Source organism: Monodelphis domestica, chromosome 5 (assembly GCF_027887165.1).
Source record: "Monodelphis domestica isolate mMonDom1 chromosome 5, mMonDom1.pri, whole genome shotgun sequence".
Lineage (NCBI taxonomy): Eukaryota > Metazoa > Chordata > Mammalia > Didelphimorphia > Didelphidae > Monodelphis > Monodelphis domestica.
In genome coordinates this window covers 149,488,447-149,502,226 of record NC_077231.1, presented here as the reverse complement: position 1 = coordinate 149,502,226, position 13,780 = coordinate 149,488,447, and the positions used below count along the sequence as shown (strand labels likewise).

At 39.1% G+C, this 13,780-nt stretch overlaps 1 protein-coding gene and 1 long non-coding RNA gene across 7 annotated transcripts in view; one reads left to right on the top strand and one right to left on the bottom strand.

Annotated features, from left to right (window-relative positions):
* Positions 1 to 767: 767 nt before the first annotated feature.
* Positions 768 to 4,745, bottom strand: LOC103100034 (uncharacterized). The gene is made up of 2 exons (XR_472819.2): positions 4,323 to 4,745; positions 768 to 2,033 (listed from the first exon to the last, which is right to left on the bottom strand). It is a non-coding gene; the product is annotated as an uncharacterized LOC103100034 (long non-coding RNA).
* Positions 4,710 to 13,780, top strand: part of SEPHS1 (selenophosphate synthetase 1) — a 42,822-nt gene continuing 33,751 nt past the window's right edge. For 2 of the 6 annotated variants that reach the window (XM_056799456.1, XM_056799455.1), the window contains exons 1-2: positions 5,569 to 6,567; positions 8,216 to 8,484. In XM_056799456.1, the coding sequence (XP_056655434.1) occupies positions 8,292 to 8,484 (193 nt within the window). In that variant the 5' untranslated portion in view covers positions 5,569 to 6,567; positions 8,216 to 8,291. Of the gene's footprint in view, positions 5,098 to 5,346; positions 6,568 to 8,215; positions 8,485 to 8,616; positions 8,761 to 13,780 lie in introns of those variants that run through there. The other 4 variants (XM_001363689.4, XM_003341997.4, XM_007503971.3 and 1 more) reach the window with 4 other exon arrangements.

Genomic DNA, 13,780 nt, shown 5'->3' with positions numbered 1-13,780 from the left:
AAGAATTATGGACCTACTTATGCAAAAAAAAATTAATAACAATTCTTTGTAATAGCATAGAACTAGAAACTAAGAGAATGCCTATCAATGGGGGGTGGCTTAAATTATGGTATGTAAAATGTAAGGGTATATTATTGAATACTAAGAAACTTAGAAATATTTTGAGAACTGATGCTGGACAGAACCAGAACAATTTCTACAATAATTTTATTTTATTTATTTTTATTTTTTTAAAACCCTTACCTTCCTTCTAGGAATCAATACTGTGTATTGGTTCCAAGGCAGAAGAGCAGTAAGGGCTAGGCAATGGGGGTGAAGTGACTTGCCAGGGTTACACAGCTGGGAAGTATCTGAGGTAACATTTGAACCCAGGACCTCCCATCTCTAGGCCTGGCTCTCAATCCACTTAGCTACCCAGCTGCCCCATAAAATAACATTTTAAAGATGAACAACTTTGAAGTACTTTAGAACTCTGATCAATGAATCCAACTACCACCAATGCTTGCAGAGGGCTAATGAAGCACACTACTCACTTCCTTATAGAGATGATGGGCCCAAGGCACAGAGACATACATGTACAAACATGGCCAATGTGGAATTTGTTTTGCTTCGTTAACAAAAGATTTTTTTCCTTTCTTTTCTTTTTATGGGGGAAAGGGAGTGGAAGGAGAAAGGTATAGCAACAGGGTTGGAAAAAAAGGTCTTCAAAATATTTTTTAAATCCAGAGAACAAAAGTCCAGAAGAAAATGCAAAAAAGCAATAGAGCTTTGAAAGTTATATTGAATTTATTATATAAAGAAAAAAGCAAGCTGAACATAATATATTCAAAGTGTTATACTATCTAGCACTCCTATAGCTCTTTGCAATGCACTTAACATATTATTTGTTTTGATCCTTACAACCCTATCTGGTAAAGGCTTCTATTATCCTCCCTTTATAGATGAGAAAATTGAGGCTAATTAAGTGACTTGTCTGGGGCCACACAAGCTAGTGTCTGTGAAAGTTTTGTTGACTGGGAAAAAACACAGAACTATTAAATAGTCAGAAAAGCTATTCTTTAATTTAAAGAAAGATGTACAGTGCCGAGTTAGGCCTCTACACAGAGCTGTATGCCAAACGCCTACATAGAGTGGGAGGATTGAACTCTGGATGCTCTGGTCACTGACCCCTGGGAAAGCCAACAAGGAGCCACTAAAGTGGGCAAGTCTATCTACCTTTCTAGGCCATGGGGACTAAGGATGAGAGATAGTTGATTGACTTTACAATGGTAACAAAGGAAAATGAGGAGTCCCAGACAGGAATAACAGTGAGGGGCTGATGCTTTACAATGGACACAAAAGGGAAAGATCCTGTCAAGGGCTGGACCACCTAAGTAAAGGGCTTTGGCCTAAGGGGAGAAACCAATGGGATAAAAGAGATACTTAACACCTGATGGGATTAGCTATTCCCACCTACACTACCTTAAAATCTATTGTTAGTCTGAGACTAGAGAAGTTGGACTTTCCCTCCAGGAGGAACTCTCCTGTGACAAGGTCAAACCTGAGGCTTTCACCTGTAAGCTAAGTAAACTGGGGTTTATTAAATTTTCCTAAGCTACAAGTTTGGGGGCTTACAGTTTGAACCCAGGTTATCTGGACTTCAAGTTCAACATCCTATAATCTACTTAGTCTGTTCTCATTGTAGAAAATGCTCATTTTATTTGGTGTTAAATTTGTAAAAAGAAACAACAAAGAAAAAAATTCAATTAAAAAATGTTTCAGTCTACACTCTAGAGATCTCCAGTTTCAAGGTGATCCATTTATTCAGTAACCCTTTGTTAAGCATTATGTCCAAAATATCGTGCTACCTGGCCAGCTGGTACACAGTTAATGAAGACATTATTCCCTGACTTCACCAAAGGCAAGATGGAGGAGCAGAAGCAATGTATATCCAATATATAACATTATACAATAAATACATAACTGAGAACTAATAAGATGTTTGTCTTTGGAGGATATGGATCAGGTGAAAATCAGCGTGAAGGTTTTTTGGTCTGTTTAAGTGAAAGGAAAAAGAAAAATACAGATATCAAAATGAGAATGTTCTAAGCAAACAAAGTCACAAAGCATTACCACCCCAATATGCGGAAATATTAGTATTATTTTTTTACAGGAATTCTGAACACTGTTCAGCATAGAACATTCTGTAGAATTTCATACACAGGATTCCTTCTAAGAAGCATAGAATCTATGCTTCTCTGTTTTCTATAAAAGTTGAAATAAAAACTGATCATAGTGTTTTAATTATCTGTACAAGATGGCTTCCTTACGGAAATTTCAATGCCAGTGATATTTTCCCCTATAAAAGACCAAATATTAAATTATACATCAATTATATATTGCAAAGAAACAACTGCTTAAAAATGGACTTGAGAGGCAGTAAAGTATAGCAGAAACAAACAAGAGCTTTGGAGTTGGAAGAATATGGGAATAAAGAAGTGGCATCTCTTTTTTACAGGTGTGGAACTTAGGTTCAGGGAATTTCACATAGGTTGTAAGTGAGGTGGGTGATATTGGAGTCTATCCCCTTTGTTCTCAATGCGTCCTCTCTCTAGGCTTCATTTCCAGCACTATTTCAGTCCTTTAAGTGCAATGTGACTTCAGAGGGGGGAAAAAATCACAATATTTTTCCAGGCCTTAGTTTTCCTCATTTGGAAAATGAAAAACCAGGTAATGAGCCAAATAATCTCCAATGTCTCTGTCCCACCCCCAAGTCCTTTGATCCTTTATTTTTCTTCTATATTTCTATGACCCTATTCCCTTTATCCTATGGGAGCTACATACCAGTAGTCATTAACATCACCATTTTTTTTTCAGTTTTCAAATTTATAAATGTATAAAATGAAGAAAAATGAAGCTTTTTTCCCCCCTTGGATTTTGTTTGAATATTTTTGTTATACCAAAATTTGAGAGCCAGAAAGTAATTTCATTTAATCTCTTTAAAAGAATTAAGGCCAGGGGCAGCTGGGTAGCTCAGTGGATTGAGAACCAGGCCTAGAGATGGGAGGTCCTGGGTTCAAATGTGACCTCAGCCACTTCCTAGCTGTGTGACCCTGGGCAAGTCACTTGACCCCCATTGCCTAGCCCTTACCACTCTTCTGCCTTGGAGCCAATAACACAGTATTGATGCCAAGACAGAAGGTAAGGGTTTAAAAAAAAAAAAAAGAAAGAAAGAATTAAGGCCCTGGTCAAAGTTATACAGAAACTAAAAAGCTCTGCCAAGATTTGAACCCAGGCTCTCTGACTCTGGGGGCAGCAAGGTGAGGAAGTAGATAGAAGTTCAAATCTAACCTCTGACACTTTACTAGCTCTGTGACCCTGGGCAGTTCACTTGTTTTCTCATCTGTAAAATGAGTTGGAGAAGGAAATGGCAAGTCACTCTATTCTCTTTGCTAAGAAAATATAATGGGATCATGAAAAGCCAGACTCCAGAAGGAAACTAGGTGGCTCAGTGGACAGGGTACTGAGTCTGGGAGTCAGGAAGACAAGAGTTCAAAAATGGCCTCAGACATTTACTAGCTGTGTGGGTCTGAACAAGTAACTTAACCTCTGTTTGCCTTAATGCACTGGCAACCACTCCAGTATCTTTGCCAAGAAAACCCTATGGGCAGTATGATCCCAGGGCTCATGGAGAGTCAACAAGAAAAACTTTGACTTCAGTACCAATGTATTCCATGGATTTTACAAACCTTAAATAGCTAAGAATAAGCTATTAATAACCAATTATCAAAATATGGGTTGGCTTCTTCATTTATTGGAAAAAAGAAAAGGCACAGTGAAGAGTACACTGCATAACTTGCTTTTACTTCAGCAACTGGCTAAAAGGAATGTGGGGAGTGGTTATCTGCATATAAAAAAAAAATGAAACTGCATCTAAGGAAAACCCCAAATCGAATGCAATATGAAATAGACTAAAAGTCATCTCTAAGAAAACAATTTTACAAGGTGCTGTATTGCTGGTCCTCCACCTCCTTCCAACTTTTATTCGAGAAAATTAAATAAAAATTTAATCAATAATAAAATAGTCTAAGTCACCAAACTCATGATTTTCGCTCATCCATCTCAAAGCACACAAAAATGAAGTACATCTGCATGCTTATAAAGAACATTCATTGCAACAGTTAATGCCATGAGAATCTTAATCTTTGCACGTCTAACAGCTTATTAAAACATTCGAGAAACTTTTCTAAAGATTTTTATATTGAAAAAGTGTTTATCTTCTCAGTCCAAAATTATGAAATAGATGAGATCGAAATTAATTTTCAATCAACCAGATAGCTTACGTTTCAACTTCTTTAACTGTGTCCGAAACCGTTTTTTCTGACACCCTTATTTTAAATAGTTTTTTAAAAATTGCGTGGCCTTATCCGTTGTTTTCTAGACCGGAGCAAAGGAAGCGCTCAGAAGCAGGTAAGAGAAACGTGCCCCACGTAGCGCGCTTCAGCCCGGATACGTCAGGGAGGATTATCCCCGGCCCTGGAATTCATCCGAGTCTAGGTCGACCATAAACCCAGTGCGCCGGCAAGCCCATCTGTCCGTGCCAATACAACTCGCAACTTTTGAAACCAATCCCTTTGCACCATGCAACGAATGCCTGTGGCACCAGGAGTTTGCAAACGCCCCCCCACCCCCCAATCCTCCTCCCGCTCCCCCGAGACCAATCATTGCATGGCTCAGGGTTAGGCATTCCCCCCCCTCCCTTTCCCCCAGCCGCACGCACGCCACCGAACAGCTCCGAGGTCTCCTGCCCCTACCGCCCCTTAAAGGGAGGTAGCCAGCCCTTAAAGGACCCTCACACCTTGTGCTCAGCATGCCTTTGGCAGCCCCATTTCTAAGCCGGGGACCCAGGGAGTGAAGAATTGAGGATCCGGCAAGGCGCCCAGGTGCGGGTCTGGGGTTCACCCCCACCCCCCCACCCCTCCTCTACGGCCTCCCAGCAGCCTGGAGCGGCATTTTTATTCAGGCGACGCTTAAGGGAGCCCCGGCTGCGCCCAGTGCATTGTGGGAACGGCCGGGAGTCCCGTTTTCAGGAGGAGGAGGAGGGCGAAAAGCGAACCGGTAAGAGCCTGACTGGGGGGGAGGGGGGGAGAGACACGCCTGGCTTAAAGGGGAATATTCATCAATAAACCCCGTAGCGCCCTTTGCAAATCCCCAGCTCCGTCGGGTCCCGGACCGGCCGGGAGACGTGCACTGCCGGCCCGCTAGAGCCCAGCTGGGCGCGGGGGGCCGGAATGTGGGGTAGTTGGGGCCGCTTTAAAAAAGAAGTACCGCCCGCTCCGTAGCTGCCGCCTCCGCCGCCGCCGCCACCCGCAGCCGCTCTGAGCTGGGGAAGGAAGGAGGGAGGGAGCGAGAGGAAGGGAGGGAGCAAGGGAGGGGAGGGGTGTGGGGGGGAGGGTGGCGGTGGCGACGGGGACGGCGGCAGCGGCTGCGGTGGCAGCGCACGGGTTAATTTTTTCACCCGCCGACATTTTTGTTTGGCCGCTGCTGCTCGCGGGCCTCCGCGCGGTCGCGCGCGCGCGCCGCTAAGGGAATCCTGCTAGGGCGTCCCGGGGAGCGTGGCGCGCGCGGCTCCCGGGCGCCTCCCGTTCCACCCCCTTCCCCCCACTCTCAACACCCCTCCCGGATAAATGCACACCCTTACACAGCCGCCTCCTCCTCACCGACCCTTCTGGATGCCCACAAAGGGTTAACTCTGTCCCCCGCGTGACACTTGCTCTTGTTAGCTGGTTCCCCCCAAAACGGCCCTTCGCACCCCCCGCCCCCACCGGGTGATAGGAGGGGAGGGGGAGGGTCACCCCTGGCGCGCGCTCCCTCCCTTATGGTGGCGGCGGTGGTCTGCGAGGAGGTGGGGGAGAGGATGTCCTAGCGGAAAGTGCCCGCTCCCCCCCTCCCCCGCCCGCCGCACAAAGAGCGCCGGCGGCGGCCGAGGCCTGATTTGCCTTTAAAGGTTGCGGCTTGGCGTTTAAGGTGTCCCAGAGACGCGTCTCTGCGTCCGCATGGAGAGCCCGGCCGCCGCCACCGCCTCGCACCCGCGTGCTGGTGCCCGCTCCATTGTTTATTTCCCGGGGTTCGGGGGGAGGTAGGTTGAGGCAGCGGCCGCCGGTTCCGTGCGCCTTCCTCATCCCTCAATTCCCCCCCACACACACACACTTGGCACTTTTTAAATACTTCTACTTGCTTGAGGAGGAAAGGGTTAAACTTCATCTCTACATATTCATGTCATTGTTTTAAAGTATAGTAAACATCTGAGGGGCGGAGAGTGGCGGGAGACAGCATAGCCTCTTGTTAAGCAAATTGACTTTCACCTCCCCCGCCGCCTGAATTACCCGTTTCCCTGATTGTCCCCTGATCTTTTCCAATCAACAACCCCCCCCAATGGGAATTTCCTGTTTTCCCCTACCTAGAACTCTGGTGGTTCAGATACTAATTCTAGTTTGAATGGGAGAACTCTTGAGCTTCGAGATAAGCTTGCTGGTACTCTCCTAACTTTTTCACTTTAAATCCAGTGAGGTGGCATGCAAATGCTGGGTAAATATACTCGGGACGCCAAAATCGTGGTCTCGCACCCGGTCCCCCTCTCCCCTGGGGTTAGAGGATTTGAAGAATATGTTGTTCTCTCCGTAGGCTTTTGCTGTGATTTTTCAAAGGAAAGGACTTTCTTTTTAAACCCTTAAATCAAAGTCCGAATTTAGATATTTTCCAACAAATCACCAAACTTTGGGGGGGGTAAAAAAACTCAAGTTCTGACTTTTGCTATAGTGATTAGAATGCCATTCCATGTATTTTACCCAGTGGTATATGTGAGTGCTAGTCAAGGCCTTGTGCTACAACCACAAGTTTGAAACTGAAATCATTGCTCATCCCAGACACGTTTTTCGTAACTAAGGCTTGGATTATTGCCCATGCTTAGGCTTTATAATAAGATGTGTTTTCAATAAGGGGTATGCCTACCAAGGGATGGGAAACACTGGCCGTAAATGGAAATTATGTTCTTAATCCGAAGTTTTGTGGGGGAAAGTGACTCTAAAAGGAGCTCCCCACTTAATTCCATACCTTATTATTTTTTTTTAATCAGTCCTGAAGGTTTGTTAAATCCAAGAGTTGAGTTTTTGCTCCAACTCAAAAGATTTCACATCCAGAAAGGCCTGTTGTAGTAGCCTTTGGCATTGGAAAGCACATTTAAGTGCTAGTGATTAGTTTGATTTAATTGTTGTAGCCTTGCAATGCAATTATTAAAGAGTATTTATGGTGCTTTGTCAATGATGCAAGCACAAGTAAACCTGTTGTTGGATAGCGTATTTGCTATCTAGGAAATCTTTTTTTTTAATCAGAAAATCTATAGTAGTACAGCTATGCTTTACAACTGTTTTGTACTATGTAAAAGAGGCACTCCCATTTGAAAGTTGTACACTTCAGTGGGACCTCCTATTAGTTTTGGATTATGCTGTATACCTCTGACTCAGACTAAAAACATTTTCTTCTAAAATTAGATTTTGGCATAGTAGAGAATTTCATCAAATGAATTTGCATTAATATCTTTTCCATGGACTTTCTAGTAGGCATTGTACTTTTTTATGAGTATTTTCAGCCATGTCAAAAGGTTTACCATGGAAAGTTATATTTTTACTAAGAACTTAAAACTTAAACCAACACTACAGTGCATGCCAGTTGTCAGCTGATTGAAGTGTCTGAGTGTTATTTTTTTTAATTTCTAATTTTATAGCCATCAAGGATCTTGGATATTTATTTTTCAGAAAAAGAATTAAGTGAAATAAGCCTCATATAGTCTCCAGTACCTTTTGTATCATCTTTTCTCTGTCTTGACCCTTGAACTAATATAATAATGCCTTAGGCATCATTTAGATTCGATTTGCGGTTCATAATAGATTGCTACATATATATGTAGACACCTTCCCCTCTCTTCCAGTACAATCCAAGTAACTTTTGAACATGTCTTTATTGTTCTGGTTCATAAATCAAGTCAATATAAAGAAAAGTAATATATATATAATATTATAGTACAATTATCTACTGATTCTAAATCACTTGAAATGGAATAGTCCTTTATGTATTGCCCTTTTCTGGGGCAGTTACTTTTCTTTCTATTTTGCAGTTTCTTTACTTCAAATATAATAGATGATATTCTAATATTGCCTTTTTATGACTTGCATATTAGGTGGACCAGCAAGAAACCAACAGACTAGAGGAGGGGGGAAAAAAGACTAAACCGTGAGTGTGTGTGCCTCAGAGCCATGTCTGTTCGGGAATCCTTTAACCCAGAAAGTTATGAATTGGACAAGAGTTTCCGGCTAACCCGATTCACTGAACTGAAGGGCACAGGCTGCAAGGTGCCGCAAGATGTCCTGCAGAAATTGCTGGAATCCTTACAAGAGAATCACTTCCAGGAAGATGAACAATTTTTGGGGGCAGTTATGCCAAGGTTAGGTATGTAAACCATGTCTTTATTTTTAAATTCCAGTAGTATGCCTATGAACAAATCCAAGCTGTAACTAGGACTTGTTTTCTTCTAATTCTAGTACTTGTTTTCCCTTGAAAATTGTTTTATCCAAACAAAAATAATCCAAGCAGCAACTCACAATTAACTGTGACAAAAAACAAAAACGTGTTTGATGCTGGATGAAAGTCTAGAATGACACCAAGGGTTATAATCTAATATTTTGGAAATATAATATGTGACTGAGATGTTCCTGTTATTTTAAGGTAAGAACATCATTCAATGACAATGAAACCTTCCATAAAATAGAATTCTCAGGATGGATCTAGGTAATTAAATTTTCTGTTTAAATATCAAGCAACCTCTCCACCTTTTTACTTATCTTATCCTTATTGCTGAGAGTCATAGAATGTCAATATTAGAAAGGAACTTGGAGGCTATTTAATTCAAACCTTACCAAATGTATGAATGTACCTTTCTGACTCAGGAAATTGATGATGATTTTACAGATAATATTTCTTTGAAGATCCTACAGTGGATGGGGAGAGGGGATGAAAACAGGGGAAGTCATTCTGAAAATCAGTGGATGTTGTGGTGGTAGAATTCTATGAGGCAGCCCAGTTCTTTGTATTGATCCTTGGATAATACCTCAAAATATTTTTTGTTTCCTGTACTAAATTCTTTTCATTAATTACTTGTTTTTTCTTTTTTCTAAAAACCATGGAAAGAATTTCTTTCTAAGATTAATGTCTAGTTAATGGAGGTTTTACTTTGCTGCATTGATAAACATACCATATAAGCAAATGGTCAGTTTGAACTCTGGGAGTATGATCGATTTCCTGAGAATTTGTATATCTTGTGGTTCCAGTATGAACTTACCTGGTTTCTTCTCATGTATTTTATCTAATATTATGTTGGTGTTTTTTTTTTCCTTTAAGATCTTTAGTGTAGCCATTAGATTTGGCACCTACAGGGTGCTTCAAATCAAAATTCTATGTTGAGTCAGAGAAGATGTTTGTATAGAGCGTGAAAATTAGTTCTATCAAGATGTTAAACTGGTAAAGGAAATAAACCATTTGTTTAAATGTAAAAAGTAATTACTAGATGCTATTATTGTTAATGTTTATTTATATTCTTTAGCTCCAAAGAGAAAAAACGTCCTTTCCTCATCTAATCCACAATATCACTTTTCTGAAACCAAAAAAATAATTGTCACAGTCATCTCTGCCTATGCAAAATAATTAAATCTCATTTTTTATTCATTACATTATAGATGCTATATACATGCTTGTTCCATTTCCCTTTACCCATTTGCCTTTACTTAATAACTCTTGACTTACTTCATATTTAATTATAATATCAATTATTTATGTCCAAACTCACTACTAATTAAAAGCATTGAGAATTTAACAGCCAGATTCTGAGAGATGTTTAGAAAAACTAAGCATCTCAGAGTTCTTTGACCTCATTCACAAGAACTCAGTAAGCTAGCTGTCTGGGGCAACTTGGCATAGGACAAAGAGCCCTATACACCTTAATAACCCACGAGAGTATCCTTGTAGGGTAATAGTAATTGTAACTCAGAAATAATAATTTACATTTATGTATCACTTTAGCTTTTGTAAAGTGCTTTATTCACAACTGAATGAGGTAAGTACTTAGTGTTATTCTCCTGGTTTTTATAGATAGGGGAACTAATACTCATAGAATAAAGTTACTTGTTAGTAGTCTCAAAGCTATTAAATGGGAAAAACAAGATTTAAACCTAGATCTTTTGATTATAAGTCCAGTGCTCACAATGATTCCATAACTAATATTCATAATGCTCACAATTATCAAGAAAAGTCACACTCTGCCAAATTAAGAAGACTGAAAAATGCCACACATTTTATAAAGCTTAGTACTCAAAATAGTTAAAATAATAAATCTTCAGTTAATCTCAAAGGTTCTAGAGAATTAAAGTTTTCCTATACTATCCTATATATTGCAGTTAGGATTAAAAGGAAAGCACTGGGTATCAGGACATTCAAATTTTACTTTTTTCTGTCATGCTAATTCATCAGGTCAACCTGACCAGTGACTTGTTACAAGCTTTCCACATGTAAAATATAATATCAGTGAAGGTGATAATGCCTCTGTAAAAGAGTTTTTAGCATAAGACTCAGGTTTACTAGTGAAAATGGAATGTGACTACCTTTTAATTGAAGACTGGATCATCATACACTGCTATGACTTCTGGGATCTATTTTTGAAATTTTTTATAAAGTGAACCCTATAATTGAGTTTAAAAACAAAATAATGAAACCTAGCATACAGCTTTCCCTTTGAGATTATTGATTTAGGTGTTTTAGAGTAGAGGTAGGCAGATTTACAAATCCTTGGCAGGCATTGAACTTAATGAATAGATATCTCATGGTTTAAAGAGGTCCAATTTTCAAAGAGTTAGTGTAGACAGCATAAGTAAATTGCTGCTTTTTTATCCTGGTCAGAATCCCTGGGATTCCTAATATGCTTTGAGATACTGAAGTGATAAATTATGTCTAATCAAACATTGATATTCCTATGTTATAAAAGACAAACTTTTGACCTCAGGGAAGCTTTCTAGAACTTGGCCAGTCTGGCTATTTAAATACATTGTTAACTAATCTAAGCAAAAAATTAGATAGTATGTTTACATGTAAATCATGTATAAAATTCTTTGATTTATGCTTGAGAACTAATAAATTGAGCAGTTACTCTAGTAGCTCTTCCTGTAGTCGTTTAGCTACAATTTCATTCAAAGTGAGTTAGAAGAAATGAGGATGTTTAGTCTACCAAAGGGAAGACCTAGGGAGGGATATATTTGTCTTCAGAAGAACTATCATCTAGGAAAGCTATTTAAATTCTGTTTGGCCTCTGAAGGGAGAACTAGAACTGATTAGTGGATGTTGCTGAGAGGCAGTTGGGCTTAATCTTAGAGATAACTAAACAATTTGATCCTTCCTACAACCCAGTGAGTTGATACTAAAAATTTTTGTCTTGATTTCTTTTTACTGAACCTCTTATTTTTATCCAAACCACCAGCATAGAGAGCTTAGAATTTGGAACTTCCTTTACCAATCCTCTGACATTCATGGTTTTAGACAGTTGCCTTGGGCACTGAGTGGTTGAGACTTGCCCAGCTTCACACAGCCAGTGTTTGGCTGAGGTAGACTTGTACTGGGTCTTCTTGACTCTTAAGGTCAACTTTCTAGACACTTGGACACACTGCCTCTCACTGTGGATATGAGTAGCCTCATATGACACCAGAGAAAATTGAGACTAAATTATTGGAAGGCTTTCAGAATTGCATGGGCTGCTTCAGATAGTGAGTTCCTGGCCATTAGAAGTTTTCAAGTAAAGAGCCTGGGATGACCCCTTGTTAGGAATATAATAAGAATGATTTTGTGTTTTAAATTAGGGGTTAGACCTTTGAGATTCTTTTTGATTCTATGAATTTATGAAATGCAAATTCAAAAAAGAAAAAATACATGCTATTTTCACAAAATAGATAAGAATTTATCTACAAAATGGCTGTTTATTCAATGAGGAAGCATCCAAATGAGTTGGAGTCTGTAGAGTCTATTTAGGACCTGACATTTCAGCTAACAGATATTGGAAATATTTTTTGTTGATTGCACATCTCACACTTATATAGCTTTTTAAAGTTTGTAAAACCCTAAAGAATTATGATTTATGGAGATCATAGAACTCCATGAATGTTGTCTCCATTTTACAGATAAGAAGCTAAGACCTCAGAGAAGATTCAAACCCAGGTTTTTCTGACAGTGCTCTAGAGAATATGCTACTTTCCCCCCCCTTAAGATAAATTTCTTCTGAAGTTTTGGAGGCATGCTGCTTGATTCATTCCTTGAATTGTTGTAAGCATTTTGTCTGAATATAATAAAAAACTGATTACTAGTGAAATGAGTGAATAACCCTACCATCTCTGAAACAATAATATTAACTGTATCACTGAGTCATACCCTAACTTTTCAACTTTACTAAAAACTATTTCTGTGGGATATATGGTTTTTAATATTTAAATTAATATCCAATAACTACAAGTATTTATTTCATAAGATTTATTAATAATCACTTGAAGTAGAAGAAATAAAAGAACAAAAGTAAAAGCCCGAGTAAAAAAATACATGGGTAAACTTTCCTGCCAATCTCTCCCCCCAGCCTCAACAGCCAAATTCCGGGAAGAAGAGGGTGAGGGTGGAACTATACAAAACTTATATCCTCCCTGCCTTAGCACATAATGTGAAAAGAAACATGGGAAGCTGGAAAAGAGAGTTCTGGGGAGCAAATCCTAATTACACAGATTATTGGTAGACTTGTTTCTATTTTGGTTTTGCAGTGATGGGAGAAAGAAGAGAAAAAGCATTTATATGAGGAACTAGTGCTAAAATTAATTTATACTTATATTATTTTACATATGTAAACCATATATTTATATGCATATGTGTGAGGTTTAGTTGTTTATGACATTATCCAAATACTGATTCAGATAGATGAGTAAAATTATCATTTTTGTGTAAAGTTTTGTTTATAGGTGTCCTGTTTTTCTCTCTTTAACCAGTAAGAATTTGTAAAAGAGCTAAATTTTTAAAAAAATAAATGTAGTTATATTAATTTTAAAATACTTATTGTAGCCATATGAATCAGATTTCAAATTAAAAACTAACATACATAGTATTTGATACATCTGATAAAAATATTCCCATGACAACCTGGCAGGTAGATATCCCTGTTTTACAGATGAAAAAATAAAGTTCAGTAAGATTGCCCACAATTATCTTGATAATAAATGGGCTGGAGTCAGCTCTGCCCCACTTTTGGACTCCAAATTCAGTGCTGTTTTCATTGAATCATCTTACCTCGTAAATAGGTAAGAATAAGAGTTGATATCAACTATATGTTAATACATACCTCTAAATGTTTAGAAACAATTGCCTTCCAAGCCTCTGATAGTTAATAGCTCTGACCAGCCTCAGTTTGCTCATCTGTGAGGTAAGGTTAAAGATACCTGTAGTACCTGTCTTTCAGAGTTTTTATGAGAATAAAATAAAATTCATAAAGCACTTTTTATACCTTAAAGTTGTAGACCTTAAGACATGAACTCCTCTATTTAGCTTTTAAAGCTAGTGCCAGCTTGTACAATACAATTTATACAATCCTCTACAATTATTATACAATTGGTAGTATCTAGTGCCAACTTATCTTTCAGAATTGGAGAATCTGCCAAACTGGCATTCTCTCTGG